Source organism: Colobus angolensis, unplaced genomic scaffold (assembly GCF_000951035.1).
Source record: "Colobus angolensis palliatus isolate OR3802 unplaced genomic scaffold, Cang.pa_1.0 Scaffold2, whole genome shotgun sequence".
In the NCBI taxonomy this organism is placed as follows: domain Eukaryota; kingdom Metazoa; phylum Chordata; class Mammalia; order Primates; family Cercopithecidae; genus Colobus; species Colobus angolensis.
The window spans coordinates 12,453,270-12,471,378 of NW_012115154.1; the positions used below are offsets into that span (position 1 = coordinate 12,453,270).

Below are 18,109 nucleotides of genomic sequence, written 5' to 3' on the forward strand. Positions count from 1 at the left end.
ACTGTTCCATTACTGTTCCCTGTGTAGAGAACGGTCCTCCTCTGGCTCTGGGCAAGGTTGTGGCCTTCATGGCTTAGGTTCCACTCACCTGTCTCCTCTTAAGAGAGACCTTTTCCAACCATCCTACCTAAAGGAGATCCCCCTCAAATCAAGTAACTTTCTGTTATTTTACCTAGATTATTTCCTTCATTGTTCTTTTCACGGCCAGCGATTATCTTTACTTGTTTACTCCTGGTCTTTTAGGGCGGTAATAAATCATGCCCTCTCTCTGTTCCAAGTCCGGAAAAAAATAAGTTGAATAATACCAAAAAGAATCAGATATAATTCAAAAAGATATTTTATTAATAAGGTCTGTTGAAAAGCATGGTTTATATTTTCAACAAAGTTTCCCTCCAAATTAAAATCACAACCATTAGCTGACACCCCTCCCCCACCTCCAAATGGGACTGAACATGCTCCCAATACCTTAATCCCAAGCGGATAGAAATGCATGCGGGTGAAACAGAGAACAGAGAAAAGTCATCCTCAGTTTCTCTTTCGTGTTTCACAAATCATATAAATTAGTGGACAGAGTGAGGCAGGTATACTCTAAAACAATTTATCCAAGGGCATAGAGGTTTCCTTCCCTAAATAGAAATGTGAGGTGTGGAAGAAAAGTACATCACCTTAATATTACCTCTTTATAATCTGCCTCCCTTTCAGAACGTGTTTACATCATTCACAGCTGTGCCTCTAAAGCTTAGAACAGTGGCTGAAACAGATCATGCACTCAAGGATCATTCCTTAAGGGATGTATGAAATACAAATATAAATTACATAATATTGTTTGCTCATTAAATTAACAGAGACTGTAATTGGTAATGCCTAGTACTGACTATGTGGCAAAGAGACGTGATTCTTACACACTGTGGGAGGGAACTGAAATTGATCAAATTTTCTAGATGGAAGCTAAAATAGGGATTAAAACCTTTGAGATCTCTGTATCTTTAGCATCTGCAATTTCACTTTTAGAATATGCTCTCATAAGTAATTATGAATATAGGCAAATTTTAAGTTTAAGAGAAAATGTATCTCACTGCCAATAAAAATAAGAAATAAGAACAAAAATTTCCACCAGTAAGAAATTCAATAAATTGTGACAGAATATTGTGTGGCCTTAAAATAATGTCCATTAGATATAATTTCAATACATGAAAAGTATTATATGAAGTGAAAACTGGTAATTTTAAAATACTCAGTATAATGTCCTATTTTAATACATAAATTTAAGGATCTATGTATTTACTAAAATAAAAAGAATCAGAATTGTTTTTTAAAATTATCCTGTTAGATTTGAACCTTTAGCCTGATTTGAAAATAAAGATAGTCCTCAGGCTGTTTCTGGAATAAATGTGAAGGGCAACAGGTCGCATGGTTTCTCCACCTGATGAGGCCATCCATCCTTCTCATGGCCCTTAGTCTCCCCCTGCTGGCTGGACAGACCCGGAGCCCTCCAGGAAGAGCTCCTTAGAAAAAGCTCACCAGCTGGGACTTCACCTGATCCTATCCCTGTCACCTGCTCAGGATCCATCTGAACAGCAACAGGGCTGCTGGAATGGTCACAGGTGATGGAAAAGAATGCAGTTAGGGGAACCGACAGCAACCCAAGTTGCCATAGCTGGGAATATATTGATGACAAAAGGCTCTGTCACACTAGAAAGTAAGATAAGCTCTGAGAGATGTCAACGTATTAAGTTATAATCGAGAAAAGAGCCCAAGAAAATACAATTACAATACAGCAGTAATCTTTAAATGTAACCACTTAATGTAAATTGGTTTTTCTTTTGAGTTTATTATTTAAGAGACCTCAGAAATGACACCATACTGAGTTATTTTAAAGATATATGCATGTATTCATTGTATGTGGCCAATAATTCTTTCACTCATGCCTAATTTACAATAACAGATGCTGATGAAGAAGTAAGGAAAACGCTGAAAATAAAACTACAAACACCAGATATGGAAAAGAGGCACCTGAAGGAGCTGCTAGGGAGTACTGGCCAGCTTCTGAAAAGGAGCATCTTAGAAAGTTTTAAAGAAACTACAAAATTGAAAGTTATTTAGAAGGGATTTCAAATCTGAAATAAGTGGGTAGAAAGCCTGTAAGGAGGTGAGGGACAGTGAGCAAGACCATGGCAAACAGAGGGTACCGGTCCCTGCACATCTCAGACTGAGAAGGCAAGCAGGACGAGCAAGCAAAACCACCTCATATTGCAACATTTCTCATGGTCCTCTCTTCTCAAACGATGTAAAAATCAAGATTTCCCACTGAAAGGCAAGCAAGGATACTTGAGTTCTTCAAAATAACACATGCGTGCATGTGTATCCTCTTATGTAGGGTATATTATAATAGATCCTGTTATGTTAATGTTATACTTTATTAAATGTTACATACATGTATGCATACACACACAAATATATATACACATATACATGTATATATTCTGTATATGTGTTGATACAATGTGATTTTTTTCTCATTTTTCAATCTCATTTCTCAATCTCATTCCCATTGATACAATGTGATTTTTTTCTCATTTTTATGAGCACACCTGGTTAGTTTTGGCAACATATCTGAGAATATATTCTAGAAAATTCATTCAAAGTTTTAATTTCTAAGTGCCACCTCTGTGCATCTTTGACTGGCCCACAGCCCTGACCTTCCTCTCCTAGTTGAAGATTTATCTTTCTCTCCCACAAGAACATGGAAGGCAACCAGACATGGATCACAGACGTCACCCTGCTGGGATTCCAGGTTGGTTCGGCACTGGAGATTCTCCTCTGTGGACTTTTCTCTGTCTTCTATACACTCACCCTGCTGGGGAATGGGGTCATCTTTGGGATTATCTGCCTGGACTCTAAGCTTCACACCCCCATGTACTTCTTCTTCTCACACCTGGCCATTGTTGACGTGTCCTATGCTTCCAACAATGTCCCCAAGATGCTGACAAATCTTATGAACAAGAAAAGAACAATCTCCTTTTTGCCATGCATAATACAGACATTTTTGTATTTGGCTTTTGCTCACATAGAGTGCCTGATTTTGGTGGTGATGTCCTGTGATCGCTATGTGGCCATCTGCCACCCCCTACGTTACAATGTCCTCATGAGCTGGAGAGTGTGCACTGTCCTGGCTGTGGCTTCCTGGGTGTTCAGCTTCCTCCTGGCTCTGGTCCATTTAGTTCTCATCCTGAGGCTGCCCTTCTGCGGGCCTCATGAAATCAACCACTTCTTCTGTGAAATCCTGTCTGTCCTCAAGTTGGCCTGTACTGACACCTGGCTCAACCAGGTGGTCATCTTTGCAGCCTGTGTGTTCATCCTGGTGGGGCCGCTCTGCCTGGTGCTGGTCTCCTACTCATGCATCCTGGTGGCCATGCTGAGGATCCAGTCTGGGGAGGGCCGCAGAAAGGCCTTCTCCACCTGCTCCTCCCACCTCTGCATGGTGGGACTCTTCTTTGGCAGTGCCATCGTCATGTACATGGCCCCCAAGTCCCGCCATCCTGAGGAGCAGCAGAAAGTTCTTTCCCTGTTTTACAGCCTTTTCAACCCAATGCTGAACCCCCTGATATATAGCCTGAGGAATGCAGAGGTCAAGGGAGCCCTGAGGAGGGCACTGAGGAAGGAGAGACTGACGTGAGACATCTCAAACGGAACCATGGGGAGGGAGCGTTGCTCCCTGCAAAATATGTAAGTTGGCTTTTTTTTTGTCTTTTGCTAGAATAAATGCTACCTTAAAATGGAATACTATAGACCTACACATATAAACTGAAGACATAAATCTTTTAGAAAAGATAGGTAAATGCATTTATAATCCTGGATAGGCATAAATTCACGGAGAAGACACAAAAATCTCTAGATGTAAAATGTTTAAGTTTGATAAATATAGGACCTCTTCACATTAATCATTGTGCTCATCAAAGTCACCATTAAGAAAGAAGAAATGCAAGCCACAAACCAAGTGATCCTCTGGAAACTACATGTACCCAGAAATGGAACTGTTTATACAGAACATAGAAAGAACTCCTTTAAATCAACAATCAAAAATATAAACAACCAAATTTTATAAAATTAGCAAAACATATGAACAGATATTCTTACAGAAAATACAAGTGGCTGATAAACATACAAATGCTGTTTTCCACCAATAGTAAGCAAGGAATTGTAAATCAAAACCACCATGAGATACTATTATATACCCACTAAAATGTCTAAAATTTTTAATGGCTTATTTATCATTGATGTTACTGGAAATCTACTTCTAATATTGGAAATGGTCGATACTAGCAGAGTTTGTGCCAATAGTAGCTAAGTCAGACTGAGTTAATAAGAGGATAGTACACATCCTCAAGATCAATAGTTAGTGACTCTTCCTGTGAAGATACACAGGTTAATGCTTAAGGCTTTGAGGACCATCTTGTGTGTCAAAACAACTCAACTCTGGCAAAAGCAGCCATAGACAACATGTAAACAAATGGGTGTGCCTGTGTTCCAATAAAACTTTATTTATAAAAACAGGTGGCTGCTGGAATGGTGCCCAGGGACAGTAGTTTGTGAACCCTTGTTCTAGATCTTAAAACTAGTGAAGTTCCAGCTGATCCCACTTTAGAGACCCTCACTGGGTGGGGTCTCAGGGGGCGTGTGATTAGACATGTCTTGTGGCCAAATCCCTGTGATCACTTTGTACTTATTTGAGAGTGAGGCTTTTCCTCCTTTGACACTTTCTAAAATATGCCATGACTCAATAGCTAGTGGACTGTAAATATTCATGGTTTCTCCATCACACAGGAATTAAGAGTAGGCTCCTCATACTCTATCACTAATTTGAGCCTGAGATCTTAGGATAAAAGTTTGCAACTCAATATTCTAATTGGAGCACAGCAGTTCAATGAAAACAAGCACAGAGATATCTTGTACAGATTAATTTTTAAGAGTGGATTTAACAAGATCTTAGATTTTTAATTGTTTTCTTTTATATTTAGCAGCCATATAATTAAAAGCATCTTATATCTTGATATTGAAAAAGTCCTAGTTTTAATTATATATTCAGAGAGCCATTCTCATCTTATCCTGGAATATCCAGAAATGTAATTCTTATCCCTAAGCTGATAGCTGATAATAATTTTGCCTGGAAGAGAACATAGAAGGAAAAATTACTGTTATCAAAACCTCAGGATATGTTAGAGTTATTTTTGAGATGGAGTCTTGCTCTGTCACCAGGCTGGAATGCAGTGGCATGATCTTGGCTCACTGCAAACTCTGCCTCCTGGATTCAAGTGATTCTCCTGCTTCAGCCTCCTGAGTAGCTGGGATTATAGGCACCCATCACCACACCCAGCTAATTTTTGTATTTTCACTAGAGATGGGGTTTTACCATGTTAGCTGGGATGGACTCCATCTCCTGACCTCGTGACCCACCTGTCTCAGCCTCCCAAAGTGCTAGGAATTACAGGCGTGAGCCACTGAGCCCAGCCTGGAGCCCTTATACTATAGAAATCTTTACCATGTAAAGAAGGGAATCACACAGACTCATAGGGCAGGGATTTCTAAAGCTGAACATTACTCTGATATTCAGAGCACAAGTTATCTTACTTTCACTAATCTCAGAAAGTATTAACCTATCTTGCTTCCTTTCAATTCCTGAAATTTAAAGTGTTGTATACTAATGTATTATTGTTTCCATTTTTTTCTAGGTGCTCCTCAGCCAATTTTAAAATCAACTTGCCCATTGCTAGCCCTCATACAACAGCATATGAATTTCCTCTCAGTGTCTACCATCCCTTATATCAAAATATTTCACTGATAGAATTCTCTGTGACATTTGATTTGACAACAAAAAGAATGGTGACTGTCCCACAAGATGAGAAAAGCTTTTAGGGGAAATAGATGCCTACCTAGGCATCCTGGGACAAGCTGAATTCACTTTAAGAGGGGGAGAAATGTTAACTAGAATAAGCAAAAAAGACAGAATTCTCTTCCATGAGGAAGGCAAAGGAGTGAACTCAACCTAGAAACGTAATGAAGCTTAGGTGGAATGGGTTATGCAGACTCAGCAAATAACGCAGGATACTGCTAGGACTCACTGTTAGAGGAGGGGTTTGTGCCCTGACCCAACAGGACTTATTGGCTGGTATTTTTGTTTGTTTGATTTGTTTGCTTGTGTGTTTGTTTGTTTGTTGAGACAGGGTCTTGCTCTGTCACCTGTCAAGGCTGGACTGCAATGGCATGAAGTTGGCTCACTGCAACATCTGCCTCCCAGGTTCAAGTAATTCTCCTGCCTCAGCCTCCTGAGCAGATGGGACTACAGGCATGCACCACCACACACAGCTAACTTTTATATTTTTAGTACAGATGGGGTTTTGCCACGTTGCCCAGGCTAGTCTCGAACTCCTGAACTAAACTGATCCACCCACCCCAGCCTCCCAAAGTGCAGGGATTACAGGCGTGAGCCACTGTGCATAGCCCCTGTTGGCTGTTGTGATGCAGACAGAAGCAAAAGCAACCCTGGGGCAATGGCCTTCCATTCTACCTGCATAGGCACAAGGGGATCACTGAAGGGAATCTTGTAGACCTTATAACTTATCGAAATTGTCTGGGGCACTGATAATTTTCACTGGTGGACTATGACTGCCTTCAACCCAAGAATAGATCTGAATAAGATGTAAGCTGTAGTACAATTAGGAGCTCTGAGAACCATTCTGAAAATACCATGCCCTCACCTGAGGACAGAGGTGGGCCCTGCTATATAACAGCACACAGTAGAAACTAGTTTCAGTGGAAAGCCTTTAATCCCAGATAGGGTGACTTAATTTGTCCCTAACAGATTTAGAACCCAGAAATAACCAAATCATGGCTAATTGTAATGATACGTGTCCACAATATATTGGAGGAACCAGCCCCCAGTATTTCAACGTAGGTTCTTTTCTATTTTCCCTAAGTGTCGGCTGGTCTGAGAAATAAAGAGAAAGAGTACAAAAGAAAGAAATTTTACAGCTGGGTCTCTGGGGGTGACATCACATGTCAGCAGGTTCCATGATGCCCCTTGAGCTGCAAAACCAACAAATTTTTATTATGGATTTCAAAAGGGGAAGGGTATATGAATAGGGTGTGGGTCACAGAGATCACATGCTTCAAGGGCAATAAAATATCACAAGACAAATGGGCAGGACAAGGTCACAAGGCCAGGGCAAAATTAGAATTACTGATGAGGTTCCCTGTCCCATTGTGCATGCATCTTAACAGGAAACAGGGTTCAAGAGCAGAGAACCAGTCTGACTAGAATTTCACCAGGCTGGAATTTCCCAATCCTAACAAGCCTAGGGGCACTGCAGGAGATCAGGGCGTATTTCATCCCCTATCTACAAATGCACAAGACAGACACTCCCATAGCGGCCATTTTAGAGGCCTCACCTGGGAATGCATTCTTTTCCCAGGGCTGTTCTTTGCTGAGAAAAAGAATTCAGCGATATTTCTCTTATTTGCTTTTACAAGAAGAGAAATATGACTCTGTTCTGCCCGGCCCTGCAGGCAATTAGACTTTATGGTTATCTCCCTTGTTCCCTGAAAATCGCTGTTACCCTGTTTCTTTTCTAGGTGCCCAGATTTCATGTTGTTCAAACACACATGCTCTACAATTTGTGCAGATAACGCAATCATCACAGGATCCTGAGGTGACATACAACCTCAGCTTAAGAAGATGATGGGATTAAGAGATTAAAGTAAAGACAGGCATAGGAAATTATAAGAGTACTGATTTGGGAAGTGATAAATATCCATGAAATATTCGCAATTTATATTCAAAGATTACAGTAAAGACAGGCATAGGAAATTATAAGAGTATTGACTGGGAAAGTGATAAATGTCCATGAAATCTTCACAATTTATGTTCTTCTGCCATGGCTTCAGCCAGTCCCTCCATTCAGGGTCCCTGACTTCCCACAACAATAATAATAATCTGGTGTATGAGCATGGGCCACATCTGTTAGAAAAGGATAGCAAATACTACTCTTAATTCTTACTGATTTATTCTGGAATGAAACTGCTTATACTATGATCACACTGCAGTATAACATTGGCATTGTTGGTAATATTCACCTATTTTATGTAAATAACTCATATGTCAATATTGAAACATGATGAAATACATTGTAAAATTGGGTTCAAACTTCCTCAGAATGTGATACCAATGGAAAAGGATGGCCTTGTGGAAGAACTTAATTTAACTAACCATCAGCTAATATCTACACTAAATTGTTCTGCATAAGGTTATCACAGGGTGCAAATAAAGGGGGGGAAGCAGGTAATCAGATTAGTGCAAAAACACGAAAATGTATGTGTATGTCATGACTTTATAGAATGGATTAGCTGTTTCCTTAGGTCTATCCCTACCCCACACTGAATCACAGATATTAGGCATAGTTATGCTGACACTATTGCTGTACCTGTTATATAAATGCTCTTCTAAATACAGATACTCTGAAAAGTATGATCATTCTGGTAAGAGAGCCTAAGCCAAGTGCCAGGTGAGTGAACTGTACAAGAAAGTGTTAACTCGGTTAAATTTATATAAACTCATATAAAACTTTAAAATATTCTAATCCTATCACTTAGAGTAAGACACAGAAATGAAAATTGTTCCCTTTGGAATTTGGATTCAGGGCCGTGTTATTTCAGGTGGGAAATCTGAAGAAATAGCTTGAGACCTATAATAAAGATAGCATTGATAGAACAGCTTCTGTTAAAGGAAAAAATATAGGATCTAAAAAATGAAAACACTGCTCATAGTTAAGATGAAATGGCTTTATGGGATAGGCAGAATTCTCTAAATGGCCCCCCTTAGACTTTTGTTATTTAATCAAACACTAATCTAGGTTCTGCTGTGAAGGGGCTTTGCAGATCAATGGGTCTTAAAATGTGAAGGTTACCATGTAACAATCAGGTGCATTTTCTAAAGGCTGGGAATTTTTTTCACGTAGCAAAAGAGGAGGAAGTCAGAGAGATTTGAAGTGTGTGAAGCACTCAACAAATGATTGCTGATTTAAATACGGAGATGGTCGCGTGTAGATACCAGAGTGGCAGCAGGCAGCTGAGCCATCCCATAGGACAGAAAACAGCAACGAGAAATGGACAGAGACCTCAGTCCTACAATCACAAGGAATCTAATTTTTCCAACAACCATTAAACTTGAAAGAGGATCCCAAGTCTCAGATGAGAACTGCAGACCAAGCTAAAACCTTGATTTGGTTTTAGAGAGAATCCAGCTGACCACCAGGACTTCTGACCAATGGAAACTGTGAGATAATAGATACGTGTTGTTTTAAGCCATGTTTGTTAATTTGTTGCAGCTGCAATAGAACACAAATGGTGAATACACTTTTGGTATTAAATAAAGATCATTTGTTTTGAGTTCTGGTCCTTGCTAGATTGGTAATCTATAATTTAATGCAATAATTCTCTACCTCTTTGGTCTCAGAACACCTTTAAATTCGTAAAAATTACTGAGGCTCTGAAGATATTTCATGTATGTAAGTATATTTGTTGATGTTATTATAATAGAAATCAAAACTGACAAATTTATTAGATATTTACTTTTGATTAATTTAAATGGCTTCCCATACAGGTTAATGTGATATTCTTTATATGATATTCTTACAAATAATATATTTTATCAAAAATAACTTTATTTTACAATTTTGCAATTCTTAAAATATTCAGCTTAATAGAAAGCTGCATTTTATATTTTCTTCATTCTATCTGTTGTCATATTACATATCAGCTAGCCTCTGAAAACATTCAGTGTGCACTCATGAGAGAACAAGGGTAAAAAAGTATTAAAACTGTCTAAATAGTATTGTGACATAGTTTTTATCCCACAGACTCTTTGAAAACTTGTCAAAAATTCTAGAGTCCCTCGACCACACTTAAAGAATAGCAGAGAGCATATCAAAATATCAGTCTTCATATCTGTAAAATGAGGATAATGATCAGATTAAAATATATAGTCCATATAAAGCATTTGTCACATTTTCTGAAATGTAAAAAGGGCTCAATAATTGATACCTGTGGCTATTTTAATGCTTTTCCATTTGTATCCATCACTTTCTACTGGAAATAGAAATATACCTTGGCATTGAGAGATCTGTTCCTTCTCAGAGTCCCCATACCAGGTTCCATGAAAACCATCTCTCAATTATCTGAAAGTCATGGCCTCTCTTATACCTTCATGGAGATTGTAGGGAGGTATAAAGTAACAAAACCATAATAATTTTGAGAGTTTGGATATTGTAATCTGTGATGTCAGCCTCGTGTCTATGACCCTTGAGATCTGTGAAAGCTTGTGCAGAAATAGTGTGATGCCATCATCTGCCCTGCCTGGTCCTGATAATTTTCCTGCAAGGACAATCAAAAAATCTTCAGTCTCCTCCAGAGAGAAGATCCAGAGATCTTCCCCCTACCCCTTAGAGAGAAGACAAATAAGTATATATTATTATCCTTCTGGGAATGTAATTCTCAATAGAAACTCAAGAACATTTTTATTCATCTGATTCTAAAATAAAAGCTATGCTCCTGGAGTTAGCTAAAGAAACTTCAGTGAGTCCAGTGAATCTGTCCATATCTGGGAATTAATCCTATGAAGGCTCCCAGAGGCAATAGGAGTCTATATTCATTTTAGTGGTATGTGTCTCATCTCTGTAGGGTTTATTCTAGGTCAAAGTATTTTCCTGAGGGAAAGTGTAGTGCTAACGTCTCCTTTTATAGAAGATATTCATTTCTGCTGGGAGGTGGTTTCCAGTACAGGTAGTTGAACTAGGGCAGGATGACTGCAGAAATCACCATGGCTATGCTGGAAGAACAACATCCCTGGGTGACTTTCCCTCCTGAATCAAAGTGTAGATTGCAGGTAGCTGGAATACACACCAATGTCCCTCTCCTCCTCCCAGGGAATGTCTTCCTGCTCTGCTGTGAACAGCGGTCCCAAGGTTCCCCCAGCATCTCTCTCACCATCACCTCCCAATGTCCCTTGATGATGAAGGTCAGAGCTAGCCCCGTTGTCTCAATGAGAAGGGGCTCAGAGAAGGAGCGGCTTTGTATCCAGGTCTCTGAATAAGGCTCTGAAATAGCCAAATTAATGCAAGGACTTTTATACATTACCCAGGCTAAATAAAGATATACATGGCCAGGAAAACCTCTCTCAATGGAAAAGAAAAATTTATCAACAGTTACATTACATCTTTTTCCATCTGAAAGAGTTTAAAAGGTAAGTCTGTCATAGAATTATATCTTTGGGGGAACTAACCCAGGCTATCACTACTCCTAAGAGTTAGAGAAATAGAATAAAGCAGTCTAGCTGAAGAAACATTACGGGTTACAGGACTGCCTGGGTGGAAAATAGCTCATACTGATCATGAAAACCTTTTGTTTTCTGATCTGCTATTGTTTTATTTACTCTATTGGGAAGGTGACATTTTAGGCATCATCACTGTGATATTTTGTTCTCTGTTCCAGTGTGTTAGCCACTTAAAGATGTTCATCTGCCTGCAATTTTATTTTTTTAAATTTTCTCTGGTTTTTTTTAACAGTAAATGGAAAGGGTAATGACAAAAAAGATTATAATCCAGAAAAAATAACCAGACTAAAATATCAAGAAGCAAATGTTCCTACTGGGTAACAATAGATTGAATTATCTTCAATAATACTGTTATCCTTTGTACTGAGAAATTAAATATGTTTCAGACACTGAGTATTACGTCCAACTCTGTTTAAGAAAGATTTTGCAATATGACGTTACTATCCCCACTTGGCATACTATAGGAATATATCTTACTGTAACAAAATAATTTAATGCATATTTATATAGAACCCTCTTCAAATACAATGTATTTATAGAAATTTAAGAATTTGTGACTTTGCCTCTCTGTTTTATTGAGTTATTGATCTCAAAGAAACACTGCCCATGTGACTGATCCCTCTCAGGCTTTGTTCGCAAAAGTTTGCAATGCTGACATGTGTATCTTCAAGCCTACCTCTCAGGTTATTTACCTCCATATGAAGTACTTGCTTCAAAAATTCATTACTCTAAAATTGTCCTCAAGCATTGATTCAAAGCAGGTATATGATACTATGTTTGGTTTTTACAGTTTGTGTAACAAATTACCACAACTGTGGTTGAATAAAACACTAGAAATGTATTCTCTCACAGATCTGGAATCTAGTAAAATTTTTCTCCCTTTGGGAGTCCTAAAGGAGAACATGTTTCATCCCTCTTCCAGCTTCTGGGGATTATCAGTATTTTCCAGTGTCTGGCCACATCTCTGTCTGCTCCGTCTTCGCATCACCTTGCCTCTGTGTGCCTTCAGCAGTTTGTTTCAAATCTCCTTCTGCCTTTATTGCATAAGAAATGTTGTCATTGGAATTAGGGCTCATCCATAAAATTCAAGATTATCTTAAGATTCTTAATCATACCTGCAAAGACCCTCTTTCAAAATAAGGCAATATTCACAGGTGCTGAGGATTAGGCTAGGAATAGATCTTTTTGCGGTCACCATTCAATCCACTATACATACAGCACATTTAAGTGGGGCAATTTTATCTACAGATACAATATAGTTCCCATTATTATGCTAATTTGAATGTATCCTTTGAAAACACTATTTTTAATTATTTTGACCTTTCAAATAATCAAATTGTAATTGTAATGTTTTTTAAAAAAGTATAAATCATGTCCTGGCCAACAGACAAAAATATATATTATATACATTTACTATATATAGCCTATATATTATATGTGTGTAGTTTACGGAATATATTTAATATACATATACATGAATAAACCTATAACTAACTAAAAATGTCATTCATCTAAGTAATAAACATTTTCTGAGTGTCTACTGTTACCTACAAGTATACTAGTTATTATAGGAGATAAAGAAGTATAAGATATATTACCATTCATTATCTGATGAAGGCATATCTCCATTCAAACAAATGACATTCAGTATCCTTGCCCCTTCATCTTTGATTTTACCTTGAGAATTGTCTATATTGTCATAGTGAGGACATAACTCTTTTAACTGTTATGATTGACCAAGCCTATACCTTTAATAGGTGCCTAAAGAGCCTACCCTTGTGCCTCTACTCTAATTTGCTAGAATAGAAAAGACTATCTTTATAGGCCGTCTATCAAGTAGGCTTTCAATGGTGCCTAGACAAGTTCAAGCAGGCTGCTTCCTTTCTTTTTATAGTAACTGGTTGTAAACATGCAAGAAAATCCTTCCAAGAAGAGGCTATGATTCCACTACAATTCCCCTTCACGCTTATACAATGAGGCTAGTGGATATGCATAGTAATGACATTAGTATTTTTGAAAGATTCATATGACTTTTCCAACTTAAATATAGGCCTGCCTGAAAATTTACATTTACCTATGCCTCAAATCCTCCAAACGGATAGCCAGAATTCTCAAAATTTTATTACTGAATCCATCTTACATTATTATGCACTAAAAAATAAAGTCAGTAATAAGTATAAACTGAAAATACATCCATCATAGAAAGAGATTTAACTTATAACTATCTGGAAATGTGCCTGCTTTATAGAAACCTTGCCATTAGCCATGTGTGATAAAATGAAATCATATTTATACAACATTTTAAGTGCTATGTTATTATTTTAAATTATTTTTTAACTTATGATTTCCGTATGAGTAAAGATATTATCTTCTATTTAACATGTATGAAGGGTTAACTCATTCTCAATGTCATTCACCTATGAAGCAGGACTTCCCCTCAAGGCAGAAACTGAAATTGAGAAGGAAACACTAGATTACATAAAACATGAGATATCTGTATTTTTTGTCCTTAATAATATATGCAGAAAGATGTCTATGTGGGAAATCTGAAGCACAGTGTTAAGATAGTTCTTTCACATGACACCATATGGAACCTGGGGAGTAACAACAGAAGGTTAATTTGAGATTATAGCATCATGACTGATAAATTAGACATCTCCTTCCATTAGGAGGCATCTTATAGTGATATACCTTAATATATTTGGGATTTTTGCTTGTTCGATTTTTAGATGAGTAGAGAGAGATATATGCATACATAAATTGATTGACTTGACTGAGCATTTCTAAGTCTCAGAATTTACTATTAAAAATTTCATGTAAAAAGGCAATAAATACAAACATATACATATATAATTTAATTACTGAAGCATTATATAGCACACAATCTAATGACGCGATAATACATTAAGTCAATTAGAATGTTTGTATTGAATAATAGCTATTCAAACTATGTGTCAGAGAAATATTTTGACATGGAAAATGGTTCATGATATATGATACAGCTAGTTAAACAAACAGCATTTTTCATATAATTTTTATAATAATGATTGTATGAAATAGATAAACAGTAGAAAAGTATAACTGCACAATTATTTAAAGTGATCACTTTTGTTTGCATGTTTCAAGATGTCATCTTGAACTTTAGTCCTTTAACTAGAGTTTCATGTGTTTCTAGGTTTGTAAAACTTGAAGTCAAGATCTCATACAAAGTAGGTATCACATTGTTTACACAAGGGACTACACAAAAGCTAAAATATTCAAGATTCTATAATTTCTAAATAAGAATAAAAGCAAGAAAATAACATAAAACCTGATGGTTAATAAGGCAGTAGAATTACAAACATGTATTTTTCACCATAAATAAAATAATAAATTTCAAAACCATTTTCTTCAATGCTATCACCATAAAGGAAGTCAGTTAAGTGATACTATTTTCAGAAGAATCTTGAGAATGTATTATCCCCTGTAATAATTTGTATGCTTTCTCAAATTATATGTTCTTGTTTTCAGTGTAGAATACCAAAAATTCATGCTGTCTTCATGACAAAAATCATGATAAGAGCAAATTATCGTGATAAAAATATAAATTATTAAAAATCCAATAAAACCCAGGTAAGTATAAATATCAGCTTATAAATATAATTCTTTATTAAAAGTGATTATAACTTTTGGAGGAAATGGCTGTTTTGTGATTGAAGTGGGGAGTATACAAAGGGAGCTTGAAACATCTGGTCCTATCAGAAGGAAATAACTGCTCAAAGATTATGGGAACATGTTAAAAAGACAGAGGAGCAAGCTTAGAAGGCCCAGATATAGGAAAATTAAGCACCAAAAAAACGACAACAATGAAGTACAACCCACTGAATAAAAAAAATCCATGAGTCCATACTGATGGATAGATAGATGATAGATAACAGACAGATAGCAGATAGATAAGTGAATGAAGCATTTTTTATTCTAAAGTTGTCAACTAATAAATGTAAAAGCAATTATAGAATCAGAACAACACATTTTGAATCATTACTAATAATTGAGTTAGGCAAGATAATCAATGGACGCTAAAACTAGTGACTGAATGGAACTAGTGAAGTGATGTTATGAGGAACAAGCTACCTATGTAATAATTTTAATGGGTACTCCAGAAACTAATTAGGGGAAAAAAATCACATAATGGAGATATCTGGGAAGGACCATCTTCCAGATCACCCAGCGATCCAAGTTAGCTTCACCCCAATAATAGAACAAATTAATATCATATGCTTGCTCAGAATGCACACAGGAGGATACTATTTTTCCTGCAGAAAGTGAATAATTTGAACAAAAACATTAAGGAATATAGTACACTCTCAATTTGTTGGACATTATGCTAAAGAACTCTTCAAAACAGCAGTGTTCAGAAAGGCACAAAAAGGCTGAGTAAATATTATACATACAGGAGACTAAAGACAGATGACTTTAGATATAATGCATAATCTTGGATTAGGTCCTAGACTGGTGTGGTTGGAGGGAGAATATTGTATATTAGAGAAAAGAAACATGTCAATAAAATAGTAAACATGTGAATGTCAATATTAAATTTTCTGATTTTAATACTTACATTGTGGTCAAGCTAGTGGGAATTAGTGTTTTCTTACTAAAAAATCAGAAATTTAAAATTAAATGGGTATTATGTCTACACTTTAATTTTAACTGGTTCAAAAAATAAAAGTTACATAGAGAAAGAGAATAAGATAAATAATAAATGTTAACATTTGCTGAATCTGCATGAAATTAAGTGGGAGTTCTTTGCAAAATTTGTGACGCTATTTGTAAGTTTAAATTTATTTCATAATTAAATGCTAAAAACAGAGAGGTAACAAATCTTGAGAATTTGAAGGGGCTTATCTAATAGGAACAAGCATATAGCCTTTTATAGCCTTTATCTTAGCTCATTTTCTGATAAAAATTCAAATTTTCTGACCTTTCTATCACACTTCAGTCCTTGACAGACTTCCATTAAGGAATGGGAGTCAACCAATCATGGGTCACAGAATTCATCCTGGTGGGATTCCAGCTCAGTGCAGAAGTGGAAGTGCTCCTCTTTTGGATCTTTTCCCTGTTATACATCTTCAGCCTGTTGGCAAATGGCATGATCTTGGGACTCATCCGTCTGGACCACAGTCTGCACACCCCCATGTACTTCTTCCTCTCACACCTGGCCGTCATTGACATGTCCTATGCTTCCAACAATGTTCCCAAGATGTTGGCAAATCTGATGAACAAGAAAAGAACCATCTCCTTTGTTCCATGCATAATGCAGACTTTTTTATATTTCGCTTTTGCTGCTACAGAGTGTCTGATTTTGGTAGTGATGTCCTATGATAGGTATGTGGCCATCTGTTACCCTCTCCAATACACTGTCATCATGAGCTGGAGAGTGTGCACAATCCTGGCTCTCACGTCCTGGTCATGTGGGTTTGCCCTGTCCTTGGTACATGCAATTCTCCTTCTAAGGTTGCCCTTCTGTGGGCCCCGGGATGTGAACCACCTCTTCTGTGAAATTCTGTCTGTCCTCAAGCTGGCCTGTGCTGACACCTGGGTTAACCAAGTGGTCATATTTACTACCTGTGTGTTTGTCTTAGTCGGGCCTCTTTGTTTGATGCTTGTCTCCTACATGCATATCCTCGGGGCCATCCTGAAGATCCAGACAAAGGAGGGCCGCATAAAGGCCCTCTCCACCTGCTCCTCCCACCTGTGTGTGGTTGGACTCTTCTTTGGCATAGCCATGGTGGTTTACATAGTCCCAGACTCTAATCAACGAGAGGAGCAGGAGAAAATGCTGTCCCTGTTTCACAGTCTCTTTAACCCAATGCTGAACCCCCTGATCTACAGCCTGAGGAATGCTCAGGTGAAGGGCGCCCTCCACAGAGCACTGCAGAGGATGCGGTCTATGTAAGGAGTGGATAGAGTGTTAGTTGGATAGGTCTTTGCTTTTAAAGAAGTGGTTTGCTGAAGCAAAAACTGAGAACTTTTTCAGTTAGAAGTTTGATATAAATATGGTACTTTTTCTAATTCTAGCTCTGAAAATAGGACAAGATTACAGTGAAAAAAATAGCATATTATATTTTACACTACCTTTTCCACTGAAAACTATGGAGTAGGAACCCAGTTCCTGGATTAAATTTTAATGTTGAGAGTCACTTCTATATGGAGTGTGGAAGGGATGGAAAAGCTATTTTCCTTTGGAATTTGCATCATTTTCTCAGCATTTTATTGCAAATCTCCCATTTTGAAAGAAAAGCAAACAAAACCCAAAGCAAGCATAAATATAGATTAAAATGTATATAAATAAAATTGAAAATTGAAAAAGAATAAGTAAAATCAGGGAAATCAAAAGTGTTTCTTTGAAAAGATTAGCAAAATTGACAAACTTTAGCTACGTTTACCAAGAAAAAAGTTAAAGACTCAAATTACTAAAATTAGGGATATAGAAAACATCATCAGCAATCTTACAGATACAGAAAGGATTATCAAAGAATACCATGAACAACTCTGTGTGACCAGTTGGAAACTTACATAAAAGGAAACATTCCAAGAAAGTCACAATCTACCAACTCACTCGAAAATCAATAGATAATCGGAATACACTTCTAATAAGTAAGGAAGTTGAATTAGTAATTTTCAAACTTACACCAAATAAAGTTGCCAATCACATTGCTGTAGTGGCAAATACTATTTAATTTTTAA

The 18,109-nt window shown here is 37.2% G+C and overlaps 2 protein-coding genes across 2 annotated transcripts; both read left to right on the forward strand.

The window, feature by feature from the left end:
- The first annotated feature begins 2,677 nt into the window (after positions 1-2,677).
- On the forward strand, positions 2,678-3,694 carry LOC105511271 (olfactory receptor 2A14). The gene has a single exon (XM_011941405.1). The coding sequence runs from the start codon at positions 2,744-2,746 to the stop codon at positions 3,674-3,676; it is 933 nt and encodes a 310-aa protein (XP_011796795.1). The 5' UTR covers positions 2,678-2,743; the 3' UTR covers positions 3,677-3,694.
- A 12,691-nt stretch (positions 3,695-16,385) lies between these two features.
- On the forward strand, positions 16,386-17,318 carry LOC105511272 (olfactory receptor 2A2). The gene has a single exon (XM_011941406.1). The coding sequence runs from the start codon at positions 16,386-16,388 to the stop codon at positions 17,316-17,318; it is 933 nt and encodes a 310-aa protein (XP_011796796.1).
- Positions 17,319-18,109: the final 791 nt, after the last annotated feature.

What these genes read in the sequence shown, in the direction of transcription:
- LOC105511271 (XM_011941405.1), top strand. Translation starts at nt 2,744, where the DNA reads ATGGAAGGCAACCAGACATGGATCACAGACGTCACCCTGCTGGGATTC.
- LOC105511272 (XM_011941406.1), top strand. Translation starts at nt 16,386, where the DNA reads ATGGGAGTCAACCAATCATGGGTCACAGAATTCATCCTGGTGGGATTC.